Below are 19,588 nucleotides of genomic sequence, written 5' to 3' on the forward strand. Positions count from 1 at the left end.
ATTGAGATGAAGTGGGTAGAGATTTAGGGAGAGCTGGGGGATGGGGATCTACAAGGAGAGGATGCAGATCCAAGGAAGGGGTCACTCAGGAGATGTGATGAGACCGGGGAACACTGGAGTGTGTGTGGGAGATGTGGGGGCAGGGGGACACAGTGAAGAGATGTAGGAGTGGGGAACACATGGGGTCACAGGAAGGACTGGGATAGATGGACACACAGGGCTGTGGGGGTCACACAGGGAGGACCGGGGCCAAGGGACCAGCAAGGATGTGGGGGCAGTCAAGGAGGGATTGGGGCTGAGGGATATGCAAGGATGTGGGGGGCAGATGGGGATTGGGGCAGGAGGACACTTGGGGCTGTGTGGGGCAGATGGGGGATTGGGGCAGAGGGACACTTGGGGCTGTGTGGGGCAGATGGGGGATTGGGGCAGAGGGACACGCATGGGTGTGGGGGTAACAGGGAGGACGGGGCAGAGGGACACACACGGATGTGGGGGCAGATGGGGACTGGGGCTGAGGGACACACAGGAGTATGGGGGCAGAAAGTGGATTGGGGGCAGGGGGACATGCAGGAGTGTTGGGGGCAGAGAGGGACTGGGGCAGGGAGACAGGGTGTGGAGGCATATGGGGATTGTGGGAGGGGGACACGCAGGGATGTGGGGGCATGGGAACACGAGGGTGTTGGGGGAAGAAAGGGTGGGGGCAGGGAGATACACAGGGGTGTGGGGGCAGAGGGGATTGGGGCAGGGGGACACACAGGGCTGTGGGGGCAGAAGGGGGATTGGGGGCAGGGTGTGGGGGCAGAGGGGGATTGGAGGTAGGGGAACACAGGGTGTTGGGGCAGAAGGGGGTGGGGGCAGGGAGATACACGGGGTGTGGGGGCAGAGAGGATTGGGGCAGGGGGACACCAGGGGTGTGGGGGGTTATGGAGATTGGGGGCAGGGGAAATTGGGCGAGGTTTGGGGGGAGAGGAGACGGGGATCAGACAGGGTTCATGGAGGGGTTTGAGGTGCAGGCGGCAACTGAGGGGATCGGGGAGAGTCAGGGGGACACACATGACTTGTGGGGTGCTGGGACCCAGGCCCGCCCAGGGTCATGCGCCCGGAGCTGGGGGGCCGGGCGCTAGCTGCAAGTCCGGGCCGGCCGCGGGGTGCAGGCAGCGCCAGCCGGGGAAGGCAGCCGGGGGAGGCAGCCAGGGGCGGGGGCTCGGCAGCTCCAGCCCAGAATAAAGGCGGGCGGCGGGGCCGCAGCTCCGGGGTGGGGTTTGCGTCGTCGCGGGAGAGGCAGACGAGTCCCGTTAGCAGGAAGCGCGGAGTCCGCAGCAGCCGGAGCGGAGGAGCCGAGAGCGCCGTGTCCAGCCCGCCGGGAAGATGCCTAAGACGGTGGGTGCCCGCGGGCGCTGGGCTCGTCCCGCCGGGCTGCGGGGGGCTTGCAGCTGCTGGGGGCGGCGAACGGAAGCGGCCGTCTCCGCTCTGCCCCTGCGGGCCGCTCCCTGCGCAACCCTTCCCCGCCCCGCTGTGTCAGCGGGGCTCTGGCGGGCGCCCGGGGCGAGGGCTGGGGGCGCTGCTCGGGCGGGGCTGGGGGCTCGGGAGGGGGAGCGGAGACTGAGCTCCGTTTCGGGGGGGCAGGGCAGGCCCCCGCCCGGCTCAGCCCTGCCCTCCCCCCGGCCGGCTTCAACTCGGCGTTTCCCTTCTCGCGGCGGGGATTTCACCACCGCTGGCCGGTATCTGATGTGCGGAGCCGGGGGGGGGGGTTGGGGTGTCCTACTGTTAAAACAAGCAACACTCCCTCTTCAGTTGAACTTCGGGGGGGAGAGGGGGTGTCCCTGGGCCCGATGCACTGTCTGCCACCGCTGCCCAGGGTGGGGTGGGATTGGCTCGGGGGGAGACAGCTGTGGCCGAAATCTTGTACCCGTGGCTGCTGCCTTGCCCCGGGATCGATTAAGGGGCGCGCTCTCTGGCTAGCTACTTAGCGAAACAGGCGGCCGGGCCGAGCTTCTGAGTCTCCCGTGAATGATCACAGTCATAGGCGGGAGGAGCTCCTCTGAGGCGTGGACACGCGCTAAAACGTGGGTAGGGCTGTGGGCAGCCATGGTGGAGCATGTGCGGTTCCTGCCGGGTTTTCAAACCAACCCCTGCCCTCCAAAAAGTGTTAATTGGAGGTGGAGTAAATACTGTACCCCCCTCCACCTCCCCCCCGAGTTCTTATCATACCAGTCAGACTTCCCAGAACAGCGGGGGCGGGGGGTGGGTGGGTAAGAGTTTCTGCCCTGTAAATGAGGGAGGAGTGAATCTTCAGAAGAGCTGGGCTGTGTTGGCCCAGCTTCCATTGGATGAGCCGCTAACTGTGAGATGACTGTCAATGGGTGATGGGTGTGCGTGTGTGGTGGAAATCAGCACTGAGACTTGCTTTTGGCTGTCCTTGGTGGAGGTGGCTGACTGACTAATAGTGCAGTTTTGCAATTCTTATCCTGAAACTACCCACAAGCATTCATTCTTTTTTCTTCTTTTTGAATCAGACTTTTCTTTCTATCTGTCTCCACCATTGACAGGGCCTTATTCAGCCTACACAAGTTTACAAGCCTTTCTATAACTAACACGGCTAACCCCTGATACTTGAAGCCTTTCTATAGTTCAGGGATCTTCTTATGAGTGTATTTCCTGAATACAAATTTACTGACCTCTTTAAAGCCAAAGTATGGGGAATTAAAAATGCATATAGGATGTAGTCTCATAACTCTCAATATGGCTAAATCTCTGCCATAAAGAACATAGGGGTTGGTGTCTTTATAACTCATACTTAAAGTCTCTGTTTGACTGAGTTGCTAGGGAGCCTTGTCCCAACTTGATTCAAAAGTATTTCTTGGCTAGGGAGAACAGAGTGCTTGAGAAAGTTTTGTCAAGTCCATACTTGACTCTTTCTTTTTGTAGTAGGATTTTAATGATGAATAAGAAGGATGAGTTTTTTCCATTTTCAATTTCTCTTGCTTGGACTCAGAACTCGTACTTATTTTCCATTACTGGAAAATGGAAGGGTCAAACTTGTGGGTCTGAAGATTTTCCTGCAGTTAAAACTTTGTCCTGTTTTTTTTTTAAAATGTAGTTTGTAGACTAACAGCCCTTTTTTAAACATAGAAAAACATGCAAGTACCTATATCTAAGGAAGCTACCCTGAACTTCTGAAGATAATGTGATTTGGGTTGAAGTACTTCCATCATACTGCAGGAGTTATTGATGGATATGGTTACCGTGCAAACAAGCTGTATCCAGATTTATGTGCCATGTTGTAATAAAGTGCCTGATGCAATTTCAGAATCTCACACACGCCCTAGACTGAGTTCATGTGTTCAATCCGTTGCTTCCCCCTCTTTGCCCAGGGGCTTGGTTCTATTTTCAGAGCAATTCAAATAGATGCAGATATGAAAATCCAAGCACTTCATATCTGCTGTATGTTGTAACTTCAGATTCTGAAGCAGATTGGTAGCTAGGTGCACATTTAAACAGCCAGCTTCTAAAAGTGCAGAATTGTGGGCTCATTGGAATGAGGCAATAGCAAGTAGCCAGCTTCCCTCCTGTTTCCTGGCCTGTCTGTTATAATTGCAGACCTAAAATAAAATGACACTTCAGCCTGCATTGCAGATAAATTATAGTTCAAACATTTTCAATCTGTGACTCACAGGAAATATAGGCAAAACTATGTAACCATTTCTCTAGGTGAAAGTAGCACACTATTAGTAGTCATCCTTCTTAAAACTTTTTAAAACAAAATGGCTGAAATTCAAAGAGTAAAATATGAGCTACTTTCTTCCTTCAAATCAAGGTCAAACATGGGTGAAACCTCCTAATAGTTAGACATAGCTGTAGTATGAGTTCTATCGCAAAAATAAATCGTGGAGGAGCCAGTTGGAGCAAATGTTTCAGTGAACACTTCTGGCTGGGCAGGAAAAAATTGATAGAATTTCATCAGACTCTCAGAAAATGTGCTGCTGTGGTCACTGTTTGGTCTAAGCATCAAAAACTGTTGCAGTTTTTTTAAGCATCTACCAGCCAGGCTAAAGTTTAACAGAGCTAGATAGAAATCACTCTTCCTTCAGCCATTCCATCACTTTTTGGAATTGGCCAAATGGCATTAAACTTTGGTGCATTATTAATAGGAAGGAAAGCTCCACTCTGTTAACCCTTGAACTAGTGCTACCTGTGACCTTTGAGATGTACATGGGCTCTCTTTGTCAAGCAGTCAGCATATTTGTGATCAAGGGCGGGAAATGGCTCCCAAGGGCTGGTCCCAAGAAGCTTTGTTATGGGGTGGTGGCTGGCACATTGGTGTTTATACAGGATATGTAGAAAGTCCATTGTGAAAAAGCTTGCTAATCCTGCCAGACTCTTGGGGAAAACTGCATCTGGCTTCACAGCTGAATTTAGAGAGCTATCCTAAACGGGTGTTGCTTCTGGCTCACCATTGTTCCTTGTTCTGAAAGATCTGCGTGATGTATGCAGTGTAAGCAGTTAAGGATTACATGAAAGAGTAGGCTATATACTTTTTTTGTTCCCACATATTGGAGGAGATGGTTGACTGTTTAAAGGCTTTCCCAAGTCATCCTAAGCACTGAAGACTCTTCCCCTTTGTCATTAGAGCCTTGCTTATTGGCAAAGAGTGGGAGCTGGTCTCACTGTGACTGGCTAGTGCTTCTGTCTGTCACTCTAACCATTTCATGCTTGGTAGAGCTGAACACTACACTCTGTTCCAGAACCTAATTGAGGTGAGTGAGCTGTCACTGTGAAAGCTGGTTCAAAACCTCATTTAATAACTTACAGCTATTAAAATTAGCTTACCTGTGGGGGAAGCAGTGCTTCATAGAGCTAGTATTTTTCTCATATTTCTACTAAATGGGGACATAAGGAGTTAGATTTACTGTCACTGACCTTGGCTTGTAAATGGAAAAAAAATAAACTAGCTCTAATTTACTTTTGAGTGGATTACCAGGTCCAGTGTAACAAACATAAGCATCAGTCCCACACAAAATATTCATTTAACTTGGATGTTAGCGATTCTATCTTACTCTGTAAAGACAGTTGGGCCACTTAAAACTTGTTGCTCATCATCACTATGTCTTAAACAGCTCAGTTCTTAATCACTCTACAACCTCATTTACACCACAGGGGAATGGGATTAGCCAGAACTGGCTTTTCACAGAACAGTGGCTCTTGTAGACCAGGCCCAATCATTTTATAAGCAAGGCCTGGGCTAGTGCTCATCTGCTTTTTGTGTTAGCAGCATTTAAATGTTGCTGGCTGGTAGATGGAGTCTCTAGGGCATTAGCCCTTTAGTACCCTCTAACCCAAAATGTCCATGCAAAGAAAATCTAATTGGAGAAATATGGAAGCTTTTAATAAAAGAAAATGGGGAAAACATTTTCACCACTTTACTAATTTGTCAGTTTAAGCCTTTTTTCCCTGAAGAGTAATTAATTTTGTGGCCTTTGGTTCACTATTCTATATGCCCACTAATCCAGTATAGCAAAACTGCTGCTTAAGGTCCTTATAATGGCCGGTGTTCCTTTTTTGGTTAAAATTGGTGGCCCTTGACTTTGTCACTCTTAAATATCCTTGTGGCTTCTTCCGTTGCGATTCTCCAATATTGTATATACTTTGTTTTCTCTTGCTGCCTCCTTTCCAAACAATACTGACCAAGTTTCTCTAACATTCTTTGAATCACTGAATTTTCTTGCTCTGACAATCTGTTCAAATCTTAATGGTACAGTAACTGCATACAGTGTTATACATGTACTTGACTATTTTATACAGTTACAGAATTTACTCTAAGACTTGACTTTGGGGGTCTAGTGAGAGGCAACCATATGAAATGCCTGGTGAATTATAATAGACAAATTCTCTGCACCTCTGGAGATCTGGGTTCAAATCCTGATGTGTTGCCAAGGAACATTCAAGGCATCCCAAATATCTTGTCTTCTGTCTTAACTAATACAGAACAAAAGGGTTTCCATTCTGAGGCTCCTTATATGACTTGGGAGTCTTGTCTAACTTTGAAAAGTGCTGTCTAAGCATTGATCTAGCTTGGCTGTCTGAATCACTAGCTTGTTATGCAAACTCGAGTTGCAATCTATTGTCCCTCTGCTCTGCAGTCTATCTGATAGGGCCTAAAATGAAAAGGCTGCATTGAGAGCCTCCAAAGAACTTCCTTTTCAGGGAAATCTATTATATTGCCCGAGGCATCTGGGAATTTCAAATACCTTTTAAAAAAAAAAAAAAAAAAAAAACAACTTCAAATTGTATTGGGTTATGATTGGCTACATCTAAAACAACATATTCAGGTATGGTACCCTACCAGTATACAATTGATTTGTTTTGGTACAGTAACAAACTCCTGTGGCAAACATAATTGTTTTATTGAAAATTCCCTTCTCCCTTCCTGTCCCATTGCATCTCTTCCAGCGAAATGACTAACCCGGACTATCTGGAAATAGTGGTGTATTAAGAAATTTGTCTTTATTTTAGAATTTTTAAATGGGGGTAAAATCAAGCACTCTGACTAACATGTCTCAAGTAATAAAACTTTATTACCCCCAAATCCTTTAATACTTGTGATGGGTAAAAGAAGTGGAAGCTGAATGGTCAAATGACAAAAGGGCTGATTATTTTGCAGCTCAGCAATCTCTGAAATGTTAATCCCTTTGGAACAGCAGTTATCATGGTTTCTTGGTGCTGCAGGCATATTTGGGTTCTGTATTGCATCTTGTATATAATTTGCAGTTGTACCTATGCACAGTGGGGTGAGCTGAATGGACTCTAAACAGTATTAACTAGGATTTTCTGCAAAAAGAACAGGAGTACTTGTGGCACCTTAGAGACTAACAAATTTATTAGAGCATAAGCTTTCGTGGGCTACAACCCACTTCTTCGGATGCAAGACTCTGGCATTTAAATAATACACAGGGGGTTACAAAATCCAATTGATGGGTAAAATAACATTGATTTGTTTAATAAGTTCTGGTGCATTTTTCCCCACACACAAGCCAGTGGCAGGGCAAGTTTCCCTTACAACCTCAGCCTCTGCCTGAGTGCCTCAGCATTGATTTAGAATGGTGTCTGGTGGTGGGAGTGGGAATTCAGTCATTCAACCGAATTCTTGGTTGCGACTAACAAAAGGGGGACTACTTATCAATGTCTTTTAATAGTGGGATAGCCTAGTACCATCAGATGACTTGAAAAAAATCATCTTTAAAACAAAGTCCTATGTTCCCTCTTTGGCGGGGTGGGGTTGGGGATTAGGAGAAGAGGGAGAAGTAGAATTCTACAAGAGCTTCCTTCTAAATCCCCAAAAGTCTGAAGCTGAATAAATTGGTTTGGGTTCTTGTGGCAAATCTAATCTCCAAAATGACCAAACCAATTAAAGTTACATTTTGTTGCACATCTAACTTCCCTACAGCATTTCGTCCTTACTCTCCCTTCTGAAAAGAGAACCCTTTTGGATAGCATATCTGGCTGGCCATGTCATGCGGAGAACCACCGTGCAAAAGCAGAATTCCAGACCTGACCCTTCTGAGTAGTGACCAAAAGTTATCACTAACATCTCTTCATATCTGACTTTTGAAATACATTCATGGTCTTTGTTCACTTCTTGGACAAGTGTCCACCTGGCAAATCGCCACTATAACTGATCCCCTTAGCCTCCACAGAAGTGGCAAAAAATTGATGAGCCGGAGCCTGAACTCCCCCATCCCCCTGCACTTCTGGACCTTGGCTACCACAGACTATTCTAGGTTCTCTAAGAACATAATGGCTAGATCAGTGTTGAAGCATACTTAAAAAGGCAGCATGGGTATGCTTTCACAGCTGCTATTCATACCATAATTCTGTGGAGAAACAGAACACTTAATTCCCCAGGATTGCTAATCCAGCACCTCTCTCAAACACCAGAGTATTTTTTCCAATTGAATTGCAGGCAAGTCCTTCCTTGGAGCAGCAGGGGTTGAAGTGCTTTCTCTGTCATGCTGACTCTGTTGCTTCTTCATATGTGTCTGATTAATCCCCTCTGAAGGTAAAGAATAGTCTCTGTTTAAAAAAAAAAAAAAAAAAATGAAATATCCCTGCTTAAGATGCCTTAATATGGACTCCTTTTTGACAGGAAATGGCACAGCTGCCTCAAGAGGAAGCTCTCTGTTTCAGATGTCTCATGTATAATATTTGGTGTGAAGCAAAATCTTGCTGCGCAGCTCTGCATAGCTCGCTTAGCCCTGTGCAACTAGCAGGAAGTACAGCTAGTTAGCCAAAACTTCGTAAGGTGAAGGAGGGACTCCTTATTAGCCTGTTGTGACTTATTTTTAAAGCTGCTTTTTCATCATGAGCTGCTGGCATCTGAGCATCTCTGCTCTCAACTGACTGATATTCTTCACTGTGAGATTTGATGTCTGAGAGGTGCCTTCTGGCTCCACTCCAGCTTCTGAAGGAAACTGATGACTAAAGGCTTCCTCTGAGCCACGTCATCTCCTGGACCCTTTCCTGGCTTGGTACCACTCAAACAGCCTTATTTGGCTGACTTTCTTTTTCTTCCTCTGTGTGCAGCCAAAGGGCCTCCCTGATTTTTGCACAATAAAGCTGCTGTTTGAGATTAATCATAACCCTGACGGTTACAATGAGGCCTGCTTGGAGAAGGGCTCCAAGATTCTCACAACTCTGTGGGTATGTCTACACAGCAACTAGACATTCATGGCTGGCCTGTGCCAGTTGACTTGGGTTCGGGCTGTGAGGCTGTTTCATTGCTATGTAGACTTCCGGGTGTGGGCTGGAGCCCAAGCTCTGGGACTCTACTGCCTTGCAGGGTCCTAGAGCCTGTGGTCCAGCGGAGTCCAGAAGTCTCTACAGCAGTGGAACAGCCCCACAGCCAGAATTGACTGGCATGGGCCAGCCACGAATGTCTAGTTGCTGTGTAGACATACCCTGTATGTTACCTCAGGCGCTCTTTTCCCCCCCTCCCTCCCCCCCAGAAGTATCTCATTCACATGCTTGCTTTTAATGTGGTGCGCCAAACTCTAAAGGGGGCCTCTGTAGTAGGGTTAGCCCCACCCACCCCAAAAAGCCCCCACCCAGGAATAATTCAGTTTAGTGGTTTGCTTTTCCTAAGGGATGTGTTAGAACAACAGAAGACCTGTGGACTAGATTCGCTAAATGCCATATTAGTGGCTTGTATTTTTACAGTGATCTTGCGCTTCTAAAGCAGCCTGAAGTTTAAGTCTAATGCTTGTGGGGTTTTTTTGTGAATTGTTTCACAAAAGCACTTCCGTGGCTTAAACCTTATTGAAAACTGACTTCAACTGTGGCATTGCTGAATGGTCTAGGTGTATAAACCCATCCATCTGACTGCAATAGCTAATGCTGATTCTCTTTTGCTATAATGCTTAATATATCTTCCAACTCCACTGCCAAATATTTGTAGAAAATAGGTCATTGGCTGGCTGGGGGTGTGGGGGGTGGTGGTGGTGGTGGTGGTGGTGATGATGATGATGATGATAAAACCATAGCTCTAGGGAGGAGGAGGAGGAGAATCAGCTGCAACTGTTCTGAATTTTGGTAACTGAAATTAAGCAAGGTTCTTAGGCTTTGAAACCCCCCCTCTTCCCCCACCCCACCCTGTGTAGCTGTAACATTGTGGGGGAGATCCAACATTTGCTGTCTTACTGCCCAGCCATAGGATACTCTTTAGTCTACCTTCACCTAGGTACCTCTCTATTACCCACAAATTTGGGTGTCATAATGGCCATCCTGATTTGGGTTTTTAAACTTGATGGTACAAGCTGACTAAATACTAATCTGGATCTTTTGAGGACAATGGGATGGCTCCTGCAGGAATCTGCAGACTTAAATTACAGCAGCACCCAAAGTTGTTGTGCTAGTTGCCATACAAACCTGTAAGAAAACAGTCACTGTCCTGAGGAGCTTACTTTGTAGAAGGACAAGTGTCTGAAGGGTGGGGAAAGTAGAATGAATGTATACACTGTGGGGGTGGGAGTGTCTGGCAGTATCCAGCTACTTATTCCACTAGCCCAGGGGTGGGCAAACTATGGCCCAGGGGCTGCATCCGGCCCTCCAGACGTTTTAATTCGGCCCTTGAGCTCCTGCTGGGGAGCAGGGTCTGGAGCTTGCCCCGCTCTGTTGCTCCAGCCAGGGAGGGGGGTCAGGGAATTGCCTCACTCCACGTGGCTCTTGGAAGCAACAGCATGTCCCCTGTCCACCCCCTACGTGTAGGGGCAGCCAGGGGGCTCTGCATACTGCCCCCACCCCAAGTGCTGCTCCCACAGCTCCCATTGGCCAGGAACCACAGCCAATGGGAGCTGCAAGGGCAGCACCTGCAACAGGGCAGCGTGCAGGGCCACCTGGCCACACCTCTGCATAGAGCTGGAGGGAGGACATGCGGCGGCGGCGGCGGCTGCTGCTTCTGGGAGCTGCTTGAGGTAAGCACTGCCCAGAGCCTGCACCCCTGCCCAGCCCTGATCCCCCTCCCACCCTCTGAACCCCTCAGTCCCAGCCCGGAGCACCCTCCTGCACCCACAACCCCTCACCCCCAGCCCCACCCCATAGCCCACACCTCCAGCCGGAGCCCTCATCCCCCTCCTGCATCCCAACCCCCAGCCCAGAGCCCCCTCCTGCACCCTGAAGTCCTCATTTTTGGCAACACCACAGAGCCCATGCCCCCTGCTGGAGCCCACTCCCAACCCACAATTTCATGAGCATTGATGGCCCGCCATACAATTTCTATATCCAGATGTGGCTCTTAGGCCAAAAAGTTTGCCCACCCCTGCACCAGCCATTAGTAATTAGTAGCTTAAGAGGAGGAATTTGAATGGAGAGGTTAGTTGCTGTGCAGATCAGTGAAGGGAGTTGTGGGAAAGAAAGCATGAAGTGAAGACTGTTGGGGAGGGTGGAAGAGGAGAAACAAGGCATCAAAACTGGCATTGCTGGAACAGAGGTACAACGTGGTAAGAGACCTAGGTTTAACTTCAGTAATGTGGTATGTGAATCCCACAAAATACAGACTGGTCTATAAATTTGGTAAATGACCCAGACCCCTTGCCTGTTGCAGCCCCTTAGCAAGCAACAATTCAGAATCTCCTTGAGATCCCATGCATACTTTAATGAAAGCTCTTAACTCTGCTCCAGAAACAAACTAGATTATTCCCTGAAGCTATGAGACATGTCTGACACTGAAAATCACTAACCCAACCCCTCTCGTCCTCCCTCTTGCTTTACCACTATGAATCACTGCCCTCTTTCCTCTGGCTAGGAAGGTCTCATTAACTTGAGGAAATTATTCAATATAGGAAAAATCTAGCAGTGAGTAGTCTCATCAGTGATGTAGTAGTTATTTAAAACTTTATGGTTTCATGTGGCATAATATAATGCATCAAAAGCTGTGCCAAACTCATCCCTGATGTAACTTTTGTTTACACTAAGAATGAATTTGGCCCCTTAATTTTATTGTCTGTTCTAGGGCTTGTCAATTTCCCATGTAGACCAGCAGAAATCTAGCAGTATAATTATACTACTAAATAGGTAGCAACACTGACAAGAATTTAGATTTAAAAAAAAAAAAAATACTTGGCATGGCAATTGGCGCAATTCCAGAATCTGGTCTTTTAAAACGATCTAAATAAATGCATTAAGAAATATGTGTTTTAGGTCTGTCTGGAGCAGGCTGGAAAATGGAAGCTGCTAGAGTTTGCAAAGTATTTTCATCTCCCCCTTTCTCTACTAAATCTTGACATTTTTTTCTACCTGTTTACATGCTGGGTGCAGAAGTCATTGGTATTGTAAAAATCTGCAGTCCTTTATACAGCCTTTTGACTGGTATACTTTCACCACAGGAAAATTCCTCTACTTTAATATCCTTGTATCTCATACTGGGATGGGTGTTTGGCTTTTTTAATCGATACAAAGCGGTATTTCTGAGGAACATAGAGGCACTTAAAGAAGCTATAGTGAAACGAGACAAACTTCAATGCACTTCTGGAAAGTTCCTGCAGTTTTCCTTTAAACTTAATCAGTATTCAGGATGCTTTGGCTACTTAGAGGTTCAGGAACAGTGCAGATCCATGAGCTCTTAGTTTAAATTATGTCCTATAATGCAAGCACTCTTTTACTGTTCAACCTGTGTGCAATATACAGATGGGTTTTATGACTGGTCTCTGAAGGAAATAAATTGTATCTGATAAACCAGTTAGCACAGCCCTCATTAAGCTCTTCTTGCTGAGATAGAGCTGCTGGTGAACACGTCTCATGAAAACAAAATTTAAGCCACTGTCCAGATTGAGTGTTAATCCAAAGGATAGATGGGAGAATACAGTACTTTGTAGAGATAAAATTTACTATCAAAGTCTTAATTTTTATCAGGAAGTTCATAATACAATGATGGGGCATTTAAAATGCCTAAATTTTGACATGGAAAAATATGGTTACTGAATGAACAGTTTAACTACAAAATAAATCCTTCAAGGATTACTTTAACGATTACATTTAACAAAATGGGTATACCAATTGATAAGGTACCAGATATATTTCAGTAATCAAGATCAGGTTAATGGAATGTTCAACTTTATTGAAATAATCTGCAGCTATTTGGGGGGTAAAGGGGAAACAAGTAACAGTGTAGGAAAAAATTGTCTCAATTGTGTCCCATAATATAATTGTTGGAGTGTCGGGGGGGGGGGGGGGGAGGGGATTGTATTAAGAAAGGAATTGCTCCTTGGTATACAATAGTCTTTTTTTTCTACATGCTAACTACATTCTGTTGTGGAGGGTGAAGATAGCCAAGTAGGATAAACTAGCATAGACCTTCTACTATTTTGCATTACTAAGTCAGCCATGGGCTGCTTTTAAAGTTTCTGATGGATTAAAAAAAACAGTTTTGGTGACTCTTCTATTTATTTACTAGTTCTTAATTCCCTCCATGTTGCAGTACTCCAAAGAGGCTTAGTCCAGGTTTGTCAAGAAAGTAGATTTTAAAAAAGCAGTCTGGACTGACTTTATACTGAGTTGAATTCTGCAGAGTTTGGATTCCTAAAACTGTTTGGATCCAAACAGTAAACTACCTACTGAAAGACAGTAAGGATCACTGGCTGTGCAGACAGGCATTCACTTAAAGAAAAACTGCATTAAGCTCACAGTTTGCTAGCCAGCAGTTTAAGGACTCACTTCACACTTGCTATAGTTTATAAAGAGTGTCTGCTGTAGCACTTGTAAGGATTTGAAAACCAGGCATTAAATCTGGTGTTCCCTTTTCAAAGAGCCATATTTGACTACAGCACATGTGAATGGATTTCCACTAAGGGCTTGTCTACACTGCAACTGTTGTCAAAACGTTTTGTCTTTCACAGGTACTTAAAGCCCCTCCCCCCCACCCCCAAAGATAAAAGTTTTGCCGACGCAAGTGGCAATGTGAAGGCTCTCCTGCAGACAAAGCTACTGCCGCTCGCAGGGCTGGAAGTATTTTTGCCGACAAAATACCAATCAGGAGCATTCACACACAAGTCCACAGCCTTGTTGCTAAAAGCTGCATAGTGTAGACCAGCCCTAAGGCAGTGGTGCCCAACCTTATTACACAGGAGAGTCACACAAACCTAAGCATAACCTTGTATGGGCCAAACATTAAAATATGTGGAATCTAAGATTTTAAAGTCACCTGTATTGATTTATATTCAGTTCAGCTTGTTTCATATGTATTAGGTTGTTTATATTTGTGTAAACTAAAATGATGTAAACATGATAGCAAAAGGCTAATGAATCTGCCATTAGTATATTGTGTTGATGCAGGCTCTGGGTCTTATGATATGCTCTGGTGGGCCATAGATTGGGCACCCCTGCACTAAGGGAACAGCAAGTTTGAGGTGGGGAGGGGGCAGTATTATGTAACCTGTTTCCAAAATGGTTTGGGTGAGGTGAGAGGGAATTATTAGATTTCTGCACATTACAAGTCTTATGGCTTCTGAAGATATGATGTGCAATTAGATTTTGGTATCAACCCTGTAATTGGAACATAGCAAAGATATTGGATTAAGCTTTCTCCTGAAGGACACCTGACCCACCTGATGAGCTTCACAGGGCTGGTCAAATAATGCCGAAAGTAATTCCGTAATATATTCACCAAAAGCAGTGAAATGGATCTGTTTGTAGGATAATTGTCATCCAGTCAGGGAGCAGAAGCTTTTATTGTACCCGTTAAGTGACCACTCATGCACAACAAATCAATAATTACAGTGAAAAGTTTGCAAACAGGGTGAAACTTTTTTATGTAAACTATTCAGTGAATACTTATGAATAATTACATTCCTAGTAATCTGGCTCAGTGCATGAACAGAAAGAAGATGAATATTCATTTGATTATAAATTGATCAGCTTTGCTTGTTTTAGATTAAAGTATTGGCCTTTGAGATGTTTTCAAAGGACTGGCATCCCATTAAAACTGGAAAATGGTAGGAATTATACTGCAGTCCTGCAAATATGAATGTCTCAGATGTTAAAGATTTTGAGGGTTGTGCAGACTTGCTCATGGAGGCTGATTGCAAACTGTAAATATTCTTACCTGTTAAGACCACAGTTCAGTACTCTAGGTTTATCTTTCAGAGTAGCAGCCGTGTTAGTCTGTATCCGCAAAAATAACAGGAGTACTTGTGGCACCTTAGAGACTAACAAATTTATTAGAGCATAAGCTTTCGTGGGCTACAACCCACTTCTTCGGATGCATATAGAGTGAAACATATATTGAGGAGATATATATACACACATACAGAGAGCATGAACAGGTGGGAGTTGTCTTACCAAGTCTGAGAGGCCAATTAAGTAAGAGGAGGGGAAAAAAAAAAAAAAAACTAGCCCAGTTACAGACAGTTTGATAAGAAGCAAGTGTGAGAATACTTACAAGGGGAGATAGATTCAATGTTTGTAATGGCTCAGCCATTCCCAATCCCTATTTAGCCCTGAGTTGATTGTGTCTAGTTTGCATATCAATTCCAGCTCAGCAGTCTCTCGTTGGAGTCTGTTTTTGAAGTTTTTCTGTTTTAAGATAGCCACCCGCAGGTCTGTCAAAGAATGGCCAGACAGGTTAAAGTGTTCTCCCACTGGTTTTTGAGTATTATGATTCCTGATGTCAGATTTGTGTCCATTAATTCTTTTGCGTAGAGACTGTCCGGTTTGGCCAATGTACATGGCAGAGGGGAATGCCATCAGGCAAACTCTTGGTGAGCAGGGAGTAACATGTTCTTTTTATCAGAGTTACGATGGTATCAGTAACATGAAAAACCTTAACTTATTTTCTGAGAATAAGAAACATCTTTTTTTTTTTTTTTTTTTTTTTTAAAGCTGAAGCATGCTGTCATTTGGCCCATATGCCTTCCAAAACTGACCACACATTGTATTTTCATCTTTTAAAACCTCTTTAAAAGCATATTGCTTTAACTTTTAAGTGAGCTGCTCAAGAACATAGAAAACTGGAAGTTCCATATTTCAATTGATAATTCTTGAATTGGTGTGTCTGTGAGAGTCTTCATGGTTTCTGTCTGGGTTATTGCTTGGTGTAGTACCAGTTGCTGTGGCCTGAGTGTCTACAGTAGTACACTGTTACTTATCTGCAGTAACTGTAGAAAAATTAATACTGAAAGAGGGAAGGATTGTAATGCGTTGTACCTCACTGTCTCTTTTGGCTTGGGACTAATAACCTTTGGCACATCACATGTTCTCAAGTACATCCTCAAGCAAGTCCCATCAGAAATGGTGCATCAATTTGCATACCCCCATGTCCAAACAGAGGATTGGATTAGGATCTTTCATAACCCTCTTAGGAAAAAGTTCCTCTTTTCTTTATCTCTGTAACGTGTGCTAAAGTGCCTGTCCTGAGCTATAAGTGCCTCTGGCATAACATAAAAATATAACAAGACAAATGACCAAATGCTGATTATTCTACAATTTTGGGATGAGTAACCAAAGATGTGGTGAAATACTAACAAACTCCACTCCTTACTCAGACCCCAAAACTCTATCTTTAACCAGGAAATGGTTGAGATACTCACCTCTTTTGAATATGGCAAACAACTGACCAATGCTAAATCACTAAGATGGGGAAATTTGACACACAATCCTTGCAATGTTTCAAGCTCTCTACCTGTGTGGGTTAATTTGGTTTTACCAAATGTAATGTGTGTAGCCTTCTGAATTGGTGCTATATTTTGCTCTTTGCATGGGTGTTAACCAAGCATAGCCACTTCTGTCAATAAGGACCAGTGCAGCTTGTTCAGGGGCAACCTGTAGCTACTGGTCTCAGCTCTGTGTTGGTGGTCTCCTTGCATCTACTTTGAAACAAGTTGCATTTGTTTTCTGTATGACTTCTTAAACATTCCAGTATGGAATTCTTAAATTTAATTGCACATCTAGAAACTAGCTTCACTAGTCATGAGCATAAAACCACTCAGCAAGTAGGTTTGACTTGCAAATAGGGAGTATTTCTTTCTCCTCCTCTTAGGAGCTGCATTTTGCTTCTGTACTTAAAAATAAGTATGAAAGGTGGTCTTCATTCCAGCTGAAATATTTCCTTTTTCTGAAAGGTATGACAAATACTCAAGTGGCCATACTCTGCCAAACAGGAAGCTTGCGCCAGCAACCTTTAAAGTAAACTTGTTGCTGTGCACACATGTGCAACCCCTTCTCTCAATACCCCTAAACTGATACTAGGACATGGGTTTAGACTTAATGCTACTGCTGTAGTGTTCACAAACTCTAGTGAAATATACTTCAGCATGCCTAAGCATTTCTCTCCAACCACCCTCTTTCAGTTGCTTGCAACTTTCTCAATATCAACTGTTGGATGAAATGTTCTTAGCTTGATACCTGCATGAGGATAAGACTCTGTGTGTGGGAGACGGGGAAAGCTGGGCTAGCACTGTTATAAGCAGCCTCTTCAAACAGGTCTAGTACCAGAATGGTTGGAGAGACTCAACATTTAGCAGAGAATTACCTTGAAGATGTCTCTTCAGTGTTTTAATTGGAATGGTTTTTGATTTGGCCCTGTTGAGTTTGAAAATCATCCATAGCTTAGGGATAGAGTAACTTTTTTAACAATAGAAGTCCTTTAGGACATTTAATAATAAAAGAAAAAAAGGCACTGTAGCACTGTTTGCCTCTAGTCTAGCATGGTGAGTTCTGGTATTTTTGTATAATTTTTTTTGGTATGAATTAAGGGATTAACTTTCATTGAAAATAGCCAGATATTGAGCAGGCTGCCTCTGCTATCCAATTCATTTTCTTAGGACATGTCTGCAGTGCTGGAGCTATCGTGCCTTAGAGTAGATGCGTCCTACATTCATGGAAGGGATTTTTCTGACACTGTAGGTAATCCAGCCACCTAAGTGCCAGTAGCTAGGCTGACAGATGAATTCTTCTGTTGACTAGCCAGTACTACGCTGTGGATTAACTATGGTGCTTGGGAGGAGGGTGTGTATGTGTGAATTTTTCAGAACCCGTGGGGCACACCCCCCCCCCCCAGCAGTGTAATTAGGCGGATCTAAATTTTAGGGGTAGGCCAGGCTCAGTCTTGAACTCCCACAGCCCTTGTTACTCCAGCCTCTAACACAGTGGTCCCCAATGCGGTGCCCGCGGGCGCCATGGCGCCCACTGGGGCATTTATGTGCACCTGCCTAGTGCCCAGCAGGGGAGAGAAGCTGCGGCCCCGCGCCTGCCAGGGACAGAGAACTCTAGGGCTGCAGGCGCCGGTGTTCTCTGTCCCTGGCAGGCACGGGGCTGCGGCTTCTCTCCGGTTTGGAGAGAAGCCGTGGCCCCGCACCTACCGGGGACAGAACTCCGGGGCTGTGGGTGCCGGTGTTCTGTCCTTGGGTCTTCTCTCAGGTTTCTCTCTGCACTGCCCAGAACTGCCTTTTTTGGCTGTGGAAACTGTTACTTTGTTTTTAAGATGGAGAGTGCCTGTGTGATACTGTAGCATGTGCTTGTTGTGAGTTCTGTCTAAACTGATTCAATTTAATCTGTTGCATTGTTCAAATACAATGAATGAACATGAGACTTCACAATGACTCATGCAGCAGGTGCTTTCCCCCACCTCTTATTGTCTGTCTACTAGCTTTGGTTTTGGATTTCCCTTCAGGGCCCCATCCCAACTGACTAAGAAGTTATAGGTGGTTGTGAAAGAAGAGCGCTTTTCCCTCTTCTCTCCCCCACCCATGGAGGGGTCTTGGAACACCGTCTAAGCCCTCATCTTTGGGAGAGAGACTTCCTTCTAACTACCAGAATGGACTTTTATAGTGACCACCAAACTTCTGGGTATTGTGCTGTAACTCTTTTTACACTTACACACACACACACACACACACTTCCCTTTTAGTGGTATCTCTCTGCGTGGGGCGGTGGGCAATGTTGCAGTCACCACAGTTCTTAAAAGTGACATGAGCTCCTCTTTAACTAGTCAAATTTTATAACTCCCTTAAAAAAAAAAAAAGGGGGGGGGGAGGAATCTACCTGCTCTTTAAAAGGTGCCTCCAACACTTCCCTGTGGTTTTTGGAACCTCTTCACCCAGATGCACTGATCATTGCCTCCTCTAGGATGGCATTGGGTGACTAAGCTTCCAGCATGGGGTAACAATGCCCACTAATGCTCTTGGGTGGGTCTGAAGAACCTCTGAAATATTACTAAGCATGTGGACCTGTGGATTACAAACTTGAACTTTTGCTTTGAATTCCCCATGGTGTGTACTTCAAGGCACTAAGTAGTTCATGTTGCCTCTAGAAAGACATTTGGGAAGTGGGTGGTAGCCTGATTTGTATGCTTCTGGAAGGGAACTCAGAGATTCTCTTGCCTACAGTGACAAGTCAGACCTGAAGGGGAAAAGGAGAAGAGTTTTGAACACTCAAAGCTACATCATAATTATCTTCAATTCTAACCTGCTTGTATCTTCTGAGACCTTCTATAGAAATGTTACAGAGCAGTTCTCAAATAATTACAGCAACATTTTATTGTAGAGATACTTATAGCTCCACACCCTCCTCCTCCCAAGCCATGCACACTTTGTATTATCTTAAATAACCCCTGAGCCTTTGATCAAAATTAGGCTCTCACCACAATTCATTGGAAGGTAGGAAGGAGAAAATTTTTTTTTTTAGTCCACATTAGTTACAGAACCAGGATAAACTACTTTTAACTTTCAGTGACTGAAGTGATACAACCTCATCCCAATGTACCTGTCCCCTGTGTTTAGAAGAGCAAGTATTCTCTTTTCCCTTCTAAGCTTACACTATAGAGCGGTTTGAGCCACCTGCTAGGGAGAAGTAGATATCCAATTTTCTGTTAGACATTGAAACCTAGCTGTAGCACTGCTGAGAGGCTAGTATTTAAAATTTGCTGTAGTGTCTACTGGCAGGTGGATCCCCTTATTGGGATCCCCATTGTTTACAGCAGTTGTGGCTGAGAATTTCCTGGGGGAGGAGTGAATCTCTTTAAAGAGATTGAGTGGAAAGCATTAGCAAATTTACTGTAGAGAGCAACCCTGCACTGGCAGGGAGAGGGAGTGGATGACCTAATCAG

At 45.0% G+C, this 19,588-nt stretch overlaps 1 protein-coding gene across 1 annotated transcript in view; it reads left to right on the top strand.

Annotated features, from left to right (window-relative positions):
* Positions 1-1,258: 1,258 nt before the first annotated feature.
* The window catches only part of MSN (moesin), a 71,981-nt gene continuing 53,651 nt past the window's right edge, over positions 1,259-19,588 (top strand). Inside the window, exon 1 of the mRNA XM_065411108.1 lies at positions 1,259-1,380. Coding sequence (XP_065267180.1) covers positions 1,369-1,380 — 12 coding nt within the window. The 5' untranslated portion in view covers positions 1,259-1,368. The remainder of the gene's footprint in view (positions 1,381-19,588) is intronic.

Source organism: Emys orbicularis, chromosome 9, assembly GCF_028017835.1.
Source record: "Emys orbicularis isolate rEmyOrb1 chromosome 9, rEmyOrb1.hap1, whole genome shotgun sequence".
NCBI lineage: Eukaryota > Metazoa > Chordata > Testudines > Emydidae > Emys > Emys orbicularis.